General features: G+C 29.4%; 1 protein-coding gene and 1 pseudogene across 1 annotated transcript; both read right to left on the bottom strand.

The window, feature by feature from the left end:
* Window positions 1-3,822: 3,822 nt before the first annotated feature.
* Window positions 3,823-5,888, bottom strand: LOC124924678 (annotated as a pseudogene).
* A 12,180-nt stretch (window positions 5,889-18,068) lies between these two features.
* On the bottom strand, window positions 18,069-20,274 carry LOC124924680 (crooked neck-like protein 1). The gene is made up of 7 exons (XM_047464679.1): window positions 19,742-20,274; window positions 19,592-19,657; window positions 19,195-19,339; window positions 18,835-19,053; window positions 18,583-18,751; window positions 18,302-18,497; window positions 18,069-18,218 (listed from the first exon to the last, which is right to left on the bottom strand). The coding sequence occupies exons 1-7, from the start codon at window positions 20,272-20,274 to the stop codon at window positions 18,107-18,109; spliced, it is 1,440 nt and encodes a 479-aa protein (XP_047320635.1). The 3' UTR covers window positions 18,069-18,106.
* Window positions 20,275-20,477: the final 203 nt, after the last annotated feature.

Here is a 20,477-nt window from a genome sequence, read left to right on the forward strand (position 1 = left end):
TATATACTTTTATTATAAATAAAATATTAACTATTTTTATTTCTTTTTATACTAAACTAATTATTATATCTTAATATTATTTTTATTATATATAATATATTAAACCTTATTTATCTCTTTCAATATTATATATAATACACTTTTATTATATATCTAAGTTTATATATTAATCCACTGAGTTCACCAATAAAATAGTTTTTTCTTTTCCAATAAAATAGTTTTTTCTTTTCTTTGTTGCTGGATTTCTTTAAGGTAAAAAAAAATCAAAGTTAAATAAAAAATAAAATCAATAGTTATCATAAAAGTGAAAATAAATTTAATTACTTGTAAGCCTATTCTGATGAAATCCTCTTCTAAATGAAATCGTGAAGACGAAAAAAAGAAGAAAATGAATAGATGAATAGTGAAAAATATGTGAAGACTAAAGAATAAGAGATTAATAGCTAAAGAAATTGTGAAGAATGAATAAAGAAAAGATTAAGAGTGAAAGAACGGGGAAGAGTGAGCAAAGAGAAAAAAGAGTGAGCAAAGAGAAAATAAAGAAGGAAGAATGAAAGAAGAGTCAATTACAAAGAGAAAATGAAGGAAGAATGAAAGAAGAGGCGATTAGATGAAGAAGATTAGGTTAGATGAAAATGAAACAAGAGGCGATTAGATGAAGAATATTATGTTAGATGAAGAGTCATAGATATGTTAAAAATTAGGGTTTTATTATAGATTGTGGGTCTTAATATGGGCTTTGAAGAGTAAGAGAGGGAAAAAATATATTATTTGAGTTTTAATATTAAATTAAAAAAATTATATATTATATACTTAGGTTCGAAAAAGCTCGACAAGCCATCGAGCAAGAATTATATGAACTCGAGCTCGGCTCGAGCTCGGTCAAAGTCAAGCTCAAGAAGAGCTTTGGTCGAACGGCTCAGGAGTGGCTCACGAATAGCTTGACTCATTTGCAGCCCTATTTTGGACAGTAATATTAATTGCTAATAGTATTTTGGTGTAATGATCAAACATTAATAATAAGACATGTCAAATAATGAATGTATCTTTTGATGAATTAATTATTCACATAAATAAGACTTTATAATTATTACATGTTTACCACCACAAATATTTATGCAATTTGGTCAATTAATTATCAGCCTTTGGGCTAAATAATATAATCACATAAATTACAAAATACTAACTTTCAAAATTTTCTTGAATAAATTTTAACAAACATTGTCACTTTAATGATTATTTGTATCAATAATACAATCCAAATAATGAACAATAATATCATTAATTTCAATTTAAATATTATTTTACAACCCAAATCAATAATATATAATTTTCCATAGAAACATGTAATTTATTTTATTATAAAAAATAAAATTATATCGTACACCAAATCTTAATTCTTGAATTTGAAATTTGTAATTTCACCTATTAATTAAATTAAATTTCAAATATTCTTATAGCTACACCAAATCTTAATTCTTGAATTTGAAATTTGTAATGTCACCTATTAATTAAATTAAATTTCAAATATTCTTATAGCTACACCAAATCTTAATTCTTGAATTTGAAATTTGTAATGTCACCTATTAATTAAATTAAATTTCAAATATTCTTATAGCTACACCAAATCTTAATTATTGAATTTGAAATTTGTAATGTCACCTATTAATTAAATTAAATTTCAAATATTCTTATAGCTGAAATCCAATTATTTATAAATTTATTAATAATTATTAACCTTAATCTTTTAATCTTTAAATTTAAATAAATGATATAATTAAATTTTTATTATATATTGATTTATATATACCTAACAATAAAATTATTCCTTAATTCTCTTTAATTTATAATATATATTATATCAATCCCAGAACTATCCTTATATGAATCTTTAATAATAATTGTAGAATTCCTCCTTAACAACACATGAGAATAATTCATCCTATCTTCAATTTCCTCAATATAAACGGATATTGTAATCATCATATCTTCAATTTCCTTAATTTAAACAGATACTTACTATAATCAATCCAGATGAATATAATCAATCCAGATGAAGGGATTCATAAATCTAGGAAAATATCATAAATCTTTATATTCCATACTTTAATATGTTATGAAAAAACAATATATCTATATATTCCCAAAAAAACATGTTTTTTAAAACTATCTTAATTCATCAATATATTGATTAATAAGAGAAAGTTCAAGTATTCATAAATTTAAAATTAGAGAGAAATCAAATATTTCTTAATTTAAATATAACCGTTCCTCTCTAACCAAGAAATAAAAGGTATACAATAACTATTTATCCATTTCAACGGTTATTTTATCCCGTTGCCAAATTATATCCTTTTATAAAGATAAATTATTAATAGATATTTGAAATAAATTTAGATCAGAAACCTAAACCCTCTTACCATTTCATTCATTCGTTAGCAGTCAAACACTTTTCTGCCTCTTTTGATCTCCGATCTAAGATTTTAGTTCCAATCTCACGCCAATGGCGTCTTGATCAGGTGAGCAGCAATTTGTATCTGTTTCTTCTAAACTATTAAACTTAATCTGTTACTTATTTTGAGACACAGAAGAAATGAAAGAATTGCGTGTTTCCTGTTTCTCATCATTTTAGATATACGATTGAAGTTTGGATCATCTAGTGGACTAGAGAAGGTCTTGTTTAATTGCGGGAGAGCAACTTAATGAGGGCAACTTAATGACGTTGGCATACAATCAGGTAACAACAACTCTACTATGACAATATAAACTTAAATATGACTATATAAAATATATGATATTGTCCTTCAATTGTTCTTATATTTGAGGGTCTCTTAAGATATAATAGATAATTGACAATGGAAAATTTGATTATGCACTCCTTCGGTTTGATAGGCTTTATAAGAAATTGAGATTTCTTTATAAATGAGTAGATGAGAATGGAAGTTTTAAAATATCATGTTGCGAAAATTACTAAACATTGTGAAATTAATTGTGAGGTAGCTGTGAAGTTTGATGAAGTAGTGCATGTCAACAATTATTAATTGGGAGTAATTAATTATGTCTTTTCTTTTAAGTTTGTTGGGATTTGAGCTCCATTATTTCTCTGTCCTATAAACAGAATCATCTCCTCGCCACTATAGAGGAATCTTTCACGCTCTATCAACTGTCTTTCGCGAAGAAGGTCCACGTGCTTTATACAAAGGATGGCTCCCTTCCGTCATAGGAGTTATACCCTATGTGGGCCTCAACTTTGCGGTTTATGAATGAATCTCTAAAGGACTGGTTGATCAAAGCTAGACCATTCGGACTAGTTGAGGAGTCTGAGTTGAGCGTCACAACAAAGCTTGCATGTGGAGCAGCTGCTGGTACGGTTGGCCAGACCGTTGCATGCAGATGGTCGGTTGGAAAGGGGCTGCATCAGTCGTGACAGGCGGGGATGGAATGGAAAAAGTTGCACCATTGGAATATAAGGGTATGATTGATGCTTTCCGAAAGACAGTTAGTTCAATACGAGGGCATTGGTGCTTTATACAAAGGATTGGTTCCCAATTCTGTTAAGGTCAGGTTTAAATAATGAATGTAATATTCACTTCTATCTCAAATAAATACAACTTAAATAAATAATTATCTTCAAACACAACTGAGCTGGATTCCCTAAATAATGATATATGATTTGAAGTAGGTAACAGATTGTTTTAAATACAACTATTGCAACTTTCAAATAATTGAGGATAAAAGAATTTTCACTTATAAAGAAACAACTGCCCTTTTTAGTACAACATGGTCAATTAGCTTCAAATACAGAGATTCACGGTGATCACAAAACATTAAAAAAAGAAACAGGGAACTAATCTTCTTTTTCATCGTTGGCTGACTTGCTTCTGCTTTTTCCATTTGTACGCAGCTTCAAGAATCTTCAGAGTTGGTGCTTGTGTTTCTTCTGGGAACAAGTAGTCAATGTATTCTTCGTATCTGTTCATTTTTAAACCAATATTATTCCTCATATCTTCTACCGAGAACAAGCAAAAACAAAACAAAACAAAACAAAAACATACCCTTCGAGACCATCCTCCCCTCCTATTTGCCGTCTCCTCTTTAGTTTCTTGGGCATCTTCGAACGGACTAAACTCTCATCGCCCAAATCTCCAAATTTGCGTTCAACAACCAACCACTTCTCCAACAACATAGCTCTCTCTTCTTTCAGTTCCGGGGCTGAGGTTCTAAAATGGTTTATGGCTCTCTCAAATATTCCTGAAAATTCCAAGGGAAGATATATAAATATAAACCAACAAAACACACAATTCAGCATTGGTTGGTTTGTTTGTTTGTTGCTTACCTCTCCTCCGTTCAAGGCATTTGGCTGAGTCCAGGTTTTCCACAGCAGAAGCCTCAAATTCAGCATAACTAATCCAAACCTTAACATGTTTTGTTCTATCCAAAAGCCTCTCGTACAGTTCTCTAGCTCTTTGAAATTCTGCTTGTGATAATTCATAGTCAATGTATTTCTGCATACAAGTGATACACGAAATTAGTATATTATACTATATATGACTTTCAAGTTTCAAAAAAGAAAAAGGAATTTATTATTTACCTTCCATAGAGCTTCAGGCATATGGAGAGCTGGTTGAGCAATTGCAAGCTCAAAGATAGCTCTAGCCCTCTCGGTTTCAATTAGGTCTTTCTCTAGCTCTGCATACTTTATCCAAACGTAGCAATTCTCGGGGGACCATTCCAGATACTTTTCATATAGCTTTCGACATCGATCAATGTTTCCAAGGTTTAGTTCTATCTCGATGTACTTGTTGAATATCTGTTTCCGGGAAAATGCAAATTCATATCAAAATTCTAAGCTCCTAAATGCATGGGTTATCCCACCCCAATCACTTTAGCAATCAATCAACCAAGCTAAGTATGTTTTATAAATGATACAAATCAAATGGATGCTTACTCACTTTATGTTTCGGGCATCTTCCAACGGCGTTTCCAAGGATTTGTCTGGCAGCTTTCAGGTTGAGTTGCCTTATTTCAAACTTAGCAGCCATTAACCAAATTTTAGAAAACGAAAACTTTGCATGTGGAATTAAATTAAGACATTCCCTGCAAAATTGGCTTTCATTAATAAAATTCCCTTCAAAGAATTTAGAACAATTCTAAGCATAAGCCCAAAGTAAAACTTACCTGTATACATCTCTAGTCCGGCTGATATCTTGTGCATCAAGTTCTTCAAATAAAGCATAGTTAATTCTGAATTAGAAATTAAGAAATCAAAACAAAACAGATAAGAAAATATGAACTGGAATATGATGGAGTTTCATGTTTCATTCATACCACAAATATATATAACGCTTCCAATATCGCTTCTCTTCAGCTGGAGGAACGTTGGCGATAGATCTCTCGTAAACCTCGCGAATTCGATCTTTGTTTCCTGCGCTTTCTTCCAACTTAATGTAATCAAACCACGTGTCGTACTTCATTGGGTTCTTCCTCACTTCATCCTCGTACTGAAACCTTCTCTTCTTCGCAACAATGGCATCCTCTATACCATCCTTATCACCGTATTGCTTCTCAAAAGATACAAATTTTCTATACGGGTCTTCTGCACGCCCTTTTGGGATGTGATCCTTCTGCGATTCCTCCCATTGAGCGTACTTGATCCAAACGCTGTCGTTCAATCGGACGCGGCAGATAAGATCTTCGAATTCCTTGCGCTTGCGGAGAATTTCAGGCTCTTGCCTTTCTCGTGCTTCACGGAGAATCTGCTCCGCATTGATCTGAATCGCGACAGGAGTCTCATTCTTCACATGGGTGGGACGAGGAAGCTTAACTTCAGTGTCCTTCTTAGTAAGAAAACCTAAGGAAGGGTCTGATTCCTTGTTATTCCCTCCCATCTTCTTCGTTGACTCAAAATTTAGCCCATGCATGTCAAGAACTATAGATTGATAATTAGAAAGAGAAAAATAACAATTTAGAATACCAAAAATATAACTTTCTCCTTTATTTATAGACTAACAAAAGATATAACTATTTCTATTTCAACCCTCATCAATTTTGGAAATAGAATCCCCGTCTTTGGAAATAGCATCCTCATCTTTGAAAATAGAATCCTCGTTATTCTGAATATTAGATTATTATAAGGGAAATAATATATTATGTTATTATATATTATATTATATTATTCTAAATTATTATTAATTAAATATATATTTATTATGGGATATATATTTATATAATTAATAATAATTTAAAATTATAATGTTATTTCTCTTAAATATATAGAAAATATCATACTGCAATATATCAAAAATATCGACTTTTAAGGTATACCGAAAAAAAGGTAAGGTATGATACCGATACCGTAATTATTAGTACGGTAAATGTATGAGATTTTTATAATTTTGATATATCGAAATATACCGAAATACCGAAATAGTATTTATAAGTTAAAAAATAATATATATATATATATAAGGAAATAATTAAATAGATTTTATATTAAGTTAATTATAGAAATATAATTTTTGAAATATTATTCAATATATACGATCTATACCTTACTGATGAGATTGATTTTTTTAAGTTAATATGGTTTGTAGGTATTAAAGGTATAATACCGTTACTGTACCGAAATTAAGGTATACTGAAAGTAAGGTAAGGTAAAGATATGAATTTTTTATATACCGAAATTAAGGTATATCAAAATAGAGAAATGATTAGGTGAGAGAATTTGGTGAAGAAATGACTTGACATAATCTTATTCGCTGAAAAAATCTAATAATTTTTCTCTTTTCTCTCTTTCCTCCAAGTCATTCCCTCACCAAATTCCCTCTCTCTATCACTCCTCATCGAAATAAGGTATACAAAAATCTAAGGTAAGGTAAAATTATGCACTTTTTGCATACCGAAATTTTAGGTGAGGTATAAGGTATGGATAAAACATTAAGGTATACCGTAACAACTCACTCCTAAATATATATAATAATTTAATTCATAATTTTCAATCACAATATATATTTAATTAATAATAATTTAAAATTTTATGTTATAAATTTTATATAACTTATAAATAATATTAATGTAATATAGATTTAATTAATAATATATATTTTTAAATTATTATATTTATTTATAAAAAATATATATATAATAATTTAATGCAAATATAGATTATAATGTTTTTTAAAAATTATTCTATAAAAATTATTTATAAAATAACTAATACAAATTATAAAATATAAAAATATATAATTAAATTATTACCGGTTTACCGGTTAAACCATTAGAAAAATAGGGAAACCGAAAACCGAACCGTTTAACCGGTAAAAAACCGATTAACTAGAACCGATAGAACCGGTTAACCAATAAACCGTTAAAATGAAACCGATTAACTATCGGTTCGGTTGGGTTACCGGTTTTCCGGTTTTTTTTGCATAGCCCTACATATATATATATAATTACGGTTAAAAAATAAATCATTCATATAATTAAGGTAATTTTTCCTAATTTATCTTAATTATTTTATCTTTCCAAATATATATATATATATATCTTCTTGTTCAATCCCAACAAATAAGAACCAAAGCCATATATATATATATAGATATACAAAAATGTATTTGATCAGAAATAGTTTAAATTATCATTATTATTGAATCATCTATCTAACCTCCATCAAACAAAACCATTCTTATCAAAACCAGACCAATCTTAGTCAAGAAAAGTTTAGCATAAAACACAAACAACAAGAAGATAATTATAAAAAAACAACAAGTAGATAATTTAAGGCAGAAAAAAGCTTCAAACAAAAGAGACTACCATTACAATTGCTATATCACAAAAGATAATTTTTTTTTATATATAAAAATGTCACTTATGTAAAACTATAGAACAATGGATACCTGAAAAATGTTTAAGAAAGAACATCCTCAACACAACATCTACGAATGCAACCCAACACAACAATTATGAATTCATCTTAAATCTAATCGTCAAACGCTAATAGTCAAAACTTATGTTATACAACAAATTAATCAAGATCTAGACCAAACAAAAAGGAGAGAATGAGATATTGATTCGGAGAGATTGAAAGAGATACTTGTATGTGATGCCTCTGAGATTGAGTTTATGATCCGAAATGAAGAGAGAAAGGGGAGATTGATTATGGAATTTGATCGACTTTGGAAAGGGATCAGTTTCAATAAGGGACGGTAGTAGAGAGAAGGTTTCGAAAGGGGGAAAGAAGAGAAGAAAGAAGTTGCTCTTGGGTTTGCTAATTAATTGGGAAATTGTGATCGGTATAATAACTAATTGGTACTATGACTTCATTAATACCGAATAGTATTAAAACCAATCGATACTATGACTTAATAAACGCGGACAAAATTGTCGCCCATTTTTCTAGAGATATTTTGGGCTATACCAATTGATATTATAACCAAATGGTATTTTTAATGGTCTTTTACCGATTAAATGTAACACCAATCGATATTATTAGAATAATACCGATTGATTATAATACCAATCGTTATTATTCTAATATTACAGATTGATGTTGCAACCAATCGATGGAGATGATCGTCATTTACATTTTCTTTACTAGTGTTACGACTTATGAAATTAGGAAAGAAAATATTTTATGTGTTCAAACGTATTTTAGAGATTTTATTATTAGTTTTGTGCTTGGTTACACGTAAGAAAGGGCTACCACACAATGTTTCACTTGTCTGTCACATTACAGTTTTTATTTTAAATTTTTTGTGATTTAAAATAATATTATTCTACACCTTTGTAAGTACTAAAAATCTACACTCCAATTTATAATATTCAAATAATTATTTTGAATTATTTTTAAATAAATAAGATCAAAGTAATTAACTCTGTGGCTAAAAACTTATTTAAAACAATTAATAGAATTAATTAATGTGTTAATTAATCAGATTAATTAAGGATTAAGGCCAAAATAAAAAAAATAAAATTATTTGAGATAAATATTGTACACATAATGTCTCAAAATAATTTTAGAAAAATTAAAAGATAAAAATAAATTATTTTGATAAATTGTTGTATCCATTTCATCTAAAGAATTTTTTTTATTTAAATTTAAAAATATATAAAATAAAAAATTGGTAAAATATTTTCCATATTTATTTTAATATTTTGTGTATATATAAAAAGATCAAATTTAAAGCCAAAATGGTGAAAGAAAAATCAATTTCAAACAAACCCTTAAGGTTTTAAAACAAAAATAAATTTCTAATCCGGTGTAGCCGAAACCGGGAGAAGAAGCTACAGCCGCAACCGCGCGCGTTGGATCAGTACTGGATTCTCATTGAATGCTCTAGGTGCTTCCATCCAGCCCGTCGCAGCTGAAGATGCGTGCATTCGGGATAAACATGATGAGGAGACAATCGTTAGCTAGATCGCTAACGGACCGTCCAAATACCAACGACGTTAAGAAGGAACACCAAAACACGCCTAAAACAATGTTGTTTTTGCCTCCGGTCGTCTTCATCATCGCGACACAACGAAGATAAGAATGAACAGTCGTGTTAATTTTAGATTTTTGGAACTCCCTCGTTGGTATATAAAACACGCATTGTTGTTTATGGTGTTTTATGGTTGTGAATTTATCCTTATATAGTTTATAAACTATTTGGATATGATAGAACCGATCAATCGATCTAAATAACAAAAACACAAATTTGAATTTGAAAAAAACGGGTTTGTTATTCTTGGGTTAATTCGATCGAATCATAGATCAGAAAGCTTTCCAACATTATTTTAATGATGTTGGGCAACTATTTGGATCATGTTTGACCATCCCGATCATGTTTGATCAAAATAAAATTTTCCAAAATAAATGAAAATTTTGAGTTCTTGATTTGTTCAAAACGAACCGTCAGTGTTCTTATTTAAGTATCAATCAAGTATATCTAGTATAAGGAATATATTGTATAGCTCCTTGCACTTCAAGATAGCCTTAAAATAAAAAAACCCGATTTTTGATCATAACTGTTTTGAACAAATAAATCATCATCCAAGACGATCCATACCTTGAGATGATGATCAACATGTTCATGGGAGATTTGTGAAGCTACCCAAACTCTTAGATCAAAGAATTAGAACTAAAAAAATAATTTAAAAAATCTACAATTCTTGAGGACAGAGGCTTGTTAGCCTAGGACCGAGAGATCTGACCGAGGATCCTTGGTCCGGTCCAAAACCAATGATCGATAAAAATAAGTTAGGACCAATGTTCTTTAGTTAGGACCTAGACTTAGGATCGATGTTCTTGAGCTAGGACCGAAAAATCTGACCGAAGATTCAGACCTAGGTTCGAGAGGTCTGACTTGGGACCGTGACTCCTAGGACTAACGACTGAGAAATCCAAACCTAGGACCAAGACTCCTAAGACCTAGGACCGAGAGGTCTAACCCTGAGACCGAGGATCCCAGACCCGGAACTGAGACTCCCGAGACCAAGGACCGAGGAACTTAGCCTAGAGCTAGCTCCGGACCGAGAGGTTTATACACCTCGACCGAGAAACCTAGCGCTAGGCTAGTCCAAAACCGATAGTATATATATATATATATATATATATATATATATATATATATATATATATATATATATATATATATATATATATATGAGTAACGATACATACAACACTCTTATACAGCACATTCACATAGCACCTACCTCATTTAGAAAAAAAGAAAAAATATATCTTAAAAAAAATAAAAGAGAGAGAAGAATATTTTCTCTTTCTTTCTAGATGAGGTAGGTACTTTGCGAATGTGCTGTATAAGGGTGTTGTATATATCATTACTATTACTCTCTATATATATTCTAAGAAGTAGTTTAATTCTAATAAAGGTTTATTTATTATAAATAAACCCTGGCGCAGTGGTCCAAAACGTGGACGCTAGGTACACCCTATTTCAGGAGACAAACCATACTCCAGCACCCAAGATCCTCTGCTACCAGTTTAACATGTTCCCATGTTCCCCTCTCACAAAAGGAGGGGCAATATGATAAATAAATAAATTTTTTATTTATTTATTTACCATAGTGCCCCTCCCTTTGTGAGATGGGAACATGTTAAACTGGTAGTAGAGGATCCTCATTCATACTCTAGGGACAAAGATACATTCCTATTTGTTTCTTCAATCCTTATATGTTCCTAAACTTATATTAGGTACAAATTATATCAAAAACTTTATAATAAATGTTATTTAACCCCCAACAAATGTTATAATCGCTAATAATCAATACTTACAGAACTAAAAGTTAACCTACTTAATAAATCATGACAAATTACTTTGATATTTCTTAAAAAAAGGTTAGTTGGATAAAGAGAGTTACAAAATTTAAAATGGAGACATTCCACATTTACATATTCATTTCACTTACATATAAAAAAACCCTACTTATTACAAGAATTTCATTTAAATTTTATACCTTTTACAAATAATAATTAGATCTTAGAGATCCATCAAATTATACTCAATTAATCTATTCATGTACACAAAACTAAAATAAAATATTTTTTTCTTGATTAATCAGAATTATTAACAAATTTGAAATTGATGTTAAAATTATCTTAATTAGATCCTAATTTAATGTATGAGAAATTAAAATCTGAATGCAACGAAAACATACCTTAAATTGATGAATCATGAATCTTCTCTTTCTTAGACTTTGCATGGATTGAATGATTCTTTATTCTCCTTCCTTAAACTTTCCTTATATGGAATGATTTTTCCATTCGATGAATACGTTAATAGATTTCTCTCTCTGTTGATGGGGAGACAAAGGAGAATTGGTCATACTTCAAATGGAGACAATTACCGTTACATATAACCAACAATAAGTTAGTTATTATACTTAGGTCATTTCTAATTTAGCCCCTTCATGAAATTAGAAATGTTATTTAGGTATCCTCACTTTATATTAATGGAAAATACACCCATAAGCCATAAACTTAATTTCACATTAGATCACATTATTTTGGCTTATATTAAATATGACATTTGCACAATTATTTATTATATTAGTGACCCTAAACATTTCAACAATCTCTCACTGGGTCACGTATGTACAAAAATAAATGTATCAACCATAATGCGCTTGAGGTTTTATGTCATCTCAATCATATGTTGTATAATCAATTTTATCAATTAATTATATCAATATACGACCAAAGAGTTCGTCGTTGTATTTAAGAACAACTAGAACCAACAATGATCACATAAATCAATACAATTAATTGACAAATTATATCAAGAATGTGATGAATGAAAATTTCATGAAAGGTGATCTATTCATGTCAATTTTCAACTAGTCCTACTTGACTTTAGTGAGATCATACTTTAAGCATAATTATACAAAGTGTAATGAACTGAATAATACTTAATTTCTAGTCAGAATAAGAAACTTTATAAATATCTATAAAATAACTAAACCGAAAGACAACCAAACTATAAACTCCCACTGAAGTTAGAGATCGTCGATCTCTATGATACTCATACGAGCAATATTCTCATGAAAGGCATTAGGCGATAAACTCATTGTCAATGAGTTTATAACCACGGAGTTTGTACATAAATATTTTATATAAATTTATCCACTTTGTATCATTTCTTTCATAACAAGAAACTTGATATCAATATTACTTAATTTGATTACTAATAACATGTCACAAATTCCGCTACAATATTGGATGATGCCTTAAGTGTTTGTTCGACACTTCTTTAAGAAACGACAAAACCAGCTTGCGAAAAATATAACCCGAAGTGGATTTCATACTATTTTGGCATCCCGTAAGATCAAAGTCAGAATACTCAATGATCTCAAGACTTTCCGACTTTCTATATGTGAACATTTAATTATTAGTTCTTTTTAAATATCTCATAACTCTTGGTTATTTAATGCCAAGCAAAATTTGTGACAAACAAAATGTCACTCATATATAAAACCATAAATAGACGTGTACTCTCACTGAACTTGTGATACACAAATTATTAATTAAATTCATCTCAAAATCAAAAGAGAGAATTGTTATTTTGTGAAATTTATGGTATCACTAACGAGACGCTTCTTTAAGTCTATAGATGAATTTCTTTAATTTGAAAACTATATTAATTTGATCTCTCAACACAAAATTTTCTCATTGCAACAAATTGTTTTTTAATGTCTCTATTGAAAAACCCTTAATATTTATTTTGGTGAAGCTCCATATCAAAATATGCAACAAGTACCATAAATTGTCCTTAAAGAGAAATTCAATTAAACTAGATTGTCATAAAGACACTTGATTTTGAGGTTATTGAGTTTGTACTTAATGAATTTAATAATATTGTCTTGTTACTCTTGATTTTTTAACATTATCATCAATATCAATAAAATCCTTATCAATGTCAAAATACTTGAGATATAAATCAAATCTTCCACAATAGGAATTATTGATCTAAATCATTTTTAAAGACAAAATTATTTCTCAGTTTCATACATATTAATAAATTAAAACATGATATTTCAAAATTAAAATATGAAACAATCATAACTATTCAAAATTCTAAAACATAATAATTCAAAATATTATTAAATCACCATTACTAATCAAAATTCTACAACATAAAATTCAAAAATTAAAGTACAAAACTATAAAAATTGTTTGAACATTCAATATATTAATTTTTTAACTCATGTTCTTCAATCATAACACACGTACAACTACCTGCATTCAATAATATGAAATGTTTAATCTTAAAAATAATTAATATAAAAAATAAATTTTAAAACAAATAACTAAAATTTAATTACTTTAAGAGGTAGATACCAACAACAATTGATATGTCTTCTCTTTCTGAAAAAGTAAAAATTAATTAAATAGATGATAAAATTCAAAATATAACATAAGAATTCAATAATGAAAACTTACTTTAATCTTCTTACTATTAGATATTATTATATATATTTAAATTATTTGGGTGCAAGTATAATAAGATTTAAATATTATAAGAAGAATATAACTTATAACAACCATTTATTATTATTTTTATATATTATAATATATATTATTAATCTTATAAATTATTTTTTTCTCTAAACATATTATATATAATATATATATCTTTTTTTTTTCTCCATATTATATATAATATATATATCTTTAAATATTACTGTATATATATTATACTTTTATTATATAAAATATATTAACATTTTTTATCTCTTTCAATATTATATATATAATAAACATTTTTTATATATAATATATTAACTATTTTTATCCGTAAATAATTATATATTATAATATACTAATTATTATATCCATAATATATATTTTTATTATAGATAATATATTAACTTTTTTTTTATCTCTTTTCAATATAAATTTTTATTATATATACTTTTATTATAAATAAAATATTAACTATTTTTATTTCTTTTTATACTAAACTAATTATTATATCTTAATATTATTTTTATTATATATAATATATTAAACCTTATTTATCTCTTTCAATATTATATATAATACACTTTTATTATATATCTAAGTTTATATATTAATCCACTGAGTTCACCAATAAAATAGTTTTTTCTTTTCCAATAAAATAGTTTTTTCTTTTCTTTGTTGCTGGATTTCTTTAAGGTAAAAAAAAATCAAAGTTAAATAAAAAATAAAATCAATAGTTATCATAAAAGTGAAAATAAATTTAATTACTTGTAAGCCTATTCTGATGAAATCCTCTTCTAAATGAAATCGTGAAGACGAAAAAAAGAAGAAAATGAATAGATGAATAGTGAAAAATATGTGAAGACTAAAGAATAAGAGATTAATAGCTAAAGAAATTGTGAAGAATGAATAAAGAAAAGATTAAGAGTGAAAGAACGGGGAAGAGTGAGCAAAGAGAAAAAAGAGTGAGCAAAGAGAAAATAATGAAGGAAGAATGAAAGAAGAGTCAATTACAAAGAGAAAATGAAGGAAGAATGAAAGAAGAGGCGATTAGATGAAGAAGATTAGGTTAGATGAAAATGAAACAAGAGGCGATTAGATGAAGAATATTATGTTAGATGAAGAGTCATAGATATGTTAAAAATTAGGGTTTTATTATAGATTGTGGGTCTTAATATGGGATTTGAAGAGTAAGAGAGGGAAAAAATATATTATTTGAGTTTTAATATTAAATTAAAAAAATTATATATTATATACTTAGGTTCGAAAAAGCTCGACAAGCCATCGAGCAAGAATTATATGAACTCGAGCTCGGCTCGAGCTCGGTCAAAGTCAAGCTCAAGAAGAGCTTTGGTCGAACGGCTCAGGAGTGGCTCACGAATAGCTTGACTCATTTGCAGCCCTATTTTGGACAGTAATATTAATTGCTAATAGTATTTTGGTGTAATGATCAAACATTAATAATAAGACATGTCAAATAATGAATGTATCTTTTGATGAATTAATTATTCACATAAATAAGACTTTATAATTATTACATGTTTACCACCACAAATATTTATGCAATTTGGTCAATTAATTATCAGCCTTTGGGCTAAATAATATAATCACATAAATTACAAAAATACTAACTTTCAAAATTTTCTTGAATAAATTTTAACAAACATTGTCACTTTAATGATTATTTGTATCAATAATACAATCCAAATAATGAACAATAATATCATTAATTTCAATTTAAATATTATTTTACAACCCAAATCAATAATATATAATTTTCCATAGAAACATGTAATTTATTTTATTATAAAAAATAAAATTATATCGTACACCAAATCTTAATTCTTGAATTTGAAATTTGTAATTTCACCTATTAATTAAATTAAATTTCAAATATTGTTATAGCTACACCAAATCTTAATTCTTGAATTTGAAATTTGTAATGTCACCTATTAATTAAATTAAATTTCAAATATTCTTATAGCTGAAATCCAATTATTCATAAATTTATTAATAATTATTAACCTTAATCTTTTAATCTTTAAATTTAAATAAATGATATAATTAAATTTTTATTATATATTGATTTATATATACCTAACAATAAAATTATTCCTTAATTCTCTTTAATTTATAATATATATTATATCAATCTCAGAACTATCCTTATATGAATCTTTAATAATAATTGTAGAATTCCTCCTTAACAACACATGAGAATAATTCATCCTATCTTCAATTTCCTCAGTATAAACGGATATTGTAATCATCATATCTTCAATTTCCTTAATTTAAACAGATACTTACTATAATCAATCCAGATGAATATAATCAATCCAGATGAAGGGATTCATAAATCTAGGAAAATATCATAAATCTTTATATTCCATACTTTAATATGTTATGAAAAAACAATATATCTATATATTCCCAAAAAAACATGTTTTTTAAAACTATCTTAATTCATCAATATATTGATTAATAAGAGAAAGTTCAAGTATTCATAAATTTAAAATTAGAGAGAAATCAAATATTTCTTAATTTAAATATAACCGTTCCTCTCTAACCAAGAAATAAAAGGTATACAATAACTATTTATCCATTTCAACGGTTATTTTATCCCGTTGCCAAATTATATCCTTTTATAAAGATAAATTATTAATAGATATTTGAAATAAATTTAGATCAGAAACCTAAACCCTCTTACCATTTCATTCGTTAGCAGTCAAACACTTTTCTGCCTCTTTTGATCTCCGATCTAAGATTTTAGTTCCAATCTCACGCCAATGGCGTCTTGATCAGGTGAGCAGCAATTTGTATCTGTTTCTTCTAAACTATTAAACTTAATCTGTTACTTATTTTGAGACACAGAAGAAATGAAAGAATTGCGTGTTTCCTGTTTCTCATCATTTTAGATATACGATTGAAGTTTGGATCATCTAGTGGACTAGAGAAGGTCTTGTTTAATTGCGGGAGAGCAACTTAATGAGGGCAACTTAATGACGTTGGCATACAATCAGGTAACAACAACTCTACTATGACAATATAAACTTAAATATGACTATATAAAATATATGATATTGTCCTTCAATTGTTCTTATATTTGAGGGTCTCTTAAGATATAATAGATAATTGACAATGGAAAATTTGATTATGCACTCCTTCGGTTTGATAGGCTTTATAAGAAATTGAGATTTCTTTATAAATGAGTAGATGAGAATGGAAGTTTTAAAATATCATGTTGCGAAAATTACTAAACATTGTGAAATTAATTGTGAGGTAGCTGTGAAGTTTGATGAAGTAGTGCATGTCAACAATTATTAATTGGGAGTAATTAATTATGTCTTTTCTTTTAAGTTTGTTGGGATTTGAGCTCCATTATTTCTCTGTCCTATAAACAGAATCATCTCCTCGCCACTATAGAGGAATCTTTCACGCTCTATCAACTGTCTTTCGCGAAGAAGGTCCACGTGCTTTATACAAAGGATGGCTCCCTTCCGTCATAGGAGTTATACCCTATGTGGGCCTCAACTTTGCGGTTTATGAATGAATCTCTAAAGGACTGGTTGATCAAAGCTAGACCATTCGGACTAGTTGAGGAGTCTGAGTTGAGCGTCACAACAAAGCTTGCATGTGGAGCAGCTGCTGGTACGGTTGGCCAGACCGTTGCATGCAGATGGTCGGTTGGAAAGGGGCTGCATCAGTCGTGACAGGCGGGGATGGAATGGAAAAAGTTGCACCATTGGAATATAAGGGTATGATTGATGCTTTCCGAAAGACAGTTAGTTCAATACGAGGGCATTGGTGCTTTATACAAAGGATTGGTTCCCAATTCTGTTAAGGTCAGGTTTAAATAATGAATGTAATATTCACTTCTATCTCAAATAAATACAACTTAAATAAATAATTATCTTCAAACACAACTGAGCTGGATTCCCTAAATAATGATATATGATTTGAAGTAGGTAACAGATTGTTTTAAATACAACTATTGCAACTTTCAAATAATTGAGGATAAAAGAATTTTCACTTATAAAGAAACAACTGCCCTTTTTAGTACAACATGGTCAATTAGCTTCAAATACAGAGATTCACGGTGATCACAAAACATTAAAAAAAGAAACAGGGAACTAATCTTCTTTTTCATCGTTGGCTGACTTGCTTCTGCTTTTTCCATTTGTACGCAGCTTCAAGAATCTTCAGAGTTGGTGCTTGTGTTTCTTCTGGGAACAAATAGTCAATGTATTCTTCGTATCTGTTCATTTTTAAACCAATATTATTCCTCATATCTTCTACCGAGAACAAGCAAAAACAAAACAAAACAAAACAAAAACATACCCTTCGAGACCATCCTCCCCTCCTATCTGCCGTCTCCTCTTTAGTTTCTTGGGCATCTTCGAACGGACTAAACTCTCATCGCCCAAATCTCCAAATTTGCGTTCAACAACCAACCACTTCTCCAACAGCATAGCTCTCTCTTCTTTCAGTTCCGGGGCTGAGGTTCTAAAATGGTTTATGGCTCTCTCAAATATTCCTGAAAATTCCAAGGGAAGATATATAAATATAAACCAACAAAACACACAATTCAGCATTGGTTGGTTGGTTTGTTTGTTGCTTACCTCTCCTCCGTTCAAGGCATTTGGCTGAGTCCAGGTTTTCCACAGCAGAAGCCTCAAATTCAGCATAACTAATCCAAACCTTAACATGTTTTGTTCTATCCAAAAGCCTCTCGTACAGTTCTCTAGCTCTTTGAAATTCTGCTTGTGATATTTCATAGTCAATGTATTTCTGCATACAAGTGATACACGAAATTAGTATATTATACTATATATATATGACTTTCAAGTTTCAAAAAAGATAAAGGAATTTACCTTCCATAGAGCTTCAGGCATATCGAGAGCTGGTTGAGCAATTGCAAGCTCAAAGATAGCTCTAGCCCTCTCGGTTTCAATTAGGTCTTTCTCTAGCTCTGCATACTTTATCCAACCGTAGCAATTCTCGGGGGACCATTCCAAATACTTTTCATATAGCTTTCGACATCGATCAATGTTTCCAAGGTTTAGTTCTATCTCGATGTACTTGTTGAATATCTGTTTCCGGGAAAATGCAAATTCATATCAAAATTCTAAGCTCCTAAATGCATGGGTTATCATCCCACCCAACTTTAGCAATCAATCAACCAAGCTAAGTATGTTTTATAAATGATACAAATCAAATGGATGCTTACTCACTTTATGTTTCGGGCATCTTCCAATGGCGTTTCCAAGGATTTGTCTGGCAGCTTTCAGGTTGAGTTGCCTTATTTCAAACTTAGCAGCCATTAACCAAATTTTAGAAAACGAAAACTTTGCATGTGGAATTAAATTAAGACATTCCCTGCAAAATTGACTTTCATTAATAAAAAAGAAATGATTAGGTGAGGGAATGACTTGACATAATCTTATTCGCTGAAAAAATCAAATAATTTATCTTTTTTCTCTCTTTCCTCCCACTTTAACATTTTCCAACTAATGAAGGTGATGCCAAATCATTCCCTCACCAAATTCTCTTTCTCTATCACTCCTTTTAATAAAATTCCCCTAGAAGAATTTAAAACAATTCTAAGCATAAACCCAAAGTAAAACTTACTTGTATACATCTCTAGTCCGGCTCATATCTTGTGCATCAAGTTCTTCAAATAAAGCATAGTTAATCCTGAATTAGAAATTAAGAAATCAAAATAAAACAGATAAGAAAATATGAACTGGAATATGATGGAGTTTCATGTTTCATTCATACCACAAATATATATAACGCTTCCAATATCGCTTATCTTCAGCTGGAGGAACGTTGGCGATAGATCTCTCGTAAACCTCGCGAATTCGATCTTTGTTTCCTGCGCTTTCTTCCAACTTAATGTAATCAAACCACGTGTCGTAATTCATTGGGTTCTTCCTCACTTCATCCTCGTACTGAAACCTTCTCTTCGCAACAATGGCATCCTCTATACCATCCTTATCACCGTATTGCTTCTCAAAAGATACAATTTTTCTATACGGGTCTTCTGCACGCCCTTTTGGGATGTGATCCTTCTGCGATTCCTCCCATTGAGCGTACTTGATCCAAACGCTGTCGTTCAATCGGACGTGGCGGATTTGTCGGATTTCAAGCTCTTGCCTTTCTCGTGCTTCACGGAGAATCTGCTCCGCAGTGATCTGAATCGCGGCAGGAGTCTTATTCTTCACATGGGTGGGACGAGGAAGCTTAACTTCAGTGTCCTTCTTAGTAAGAAAACCTAAGGAAGGGTCTGATTCCTTGTTATTCCCTCCCATCTTCTTCGTTGACTCAAAATTTAGCCCATGCATGTCAAGAACTATAGATTGATAATTAGAAAGAGAAAAATAACAATTTAGAATATCAAAAAGATAACTTTCTCCTTATAATTCTATATTTATTTATAGACTAACAAAAGATATAACTATTTCTATTTCAACCCTCATCAATTTTGGAAATAGAATCCCCGTCTTTGGAAATA

Source organism: Impatiens glandulifera, chromosome 2 (assembly GCF_907164915.1).
Source record: "Impatiens glandulifera chromosome 2, dImpGla2.1, whole genome shotgun sequence".
NCBI classification, from domain to species: Eukaryota; Viridiplantae; Streptophyta; class Magnoliopsida; order Ericales; family Balsaminaceae; genus Impatiens; species Impatiens glandulifera.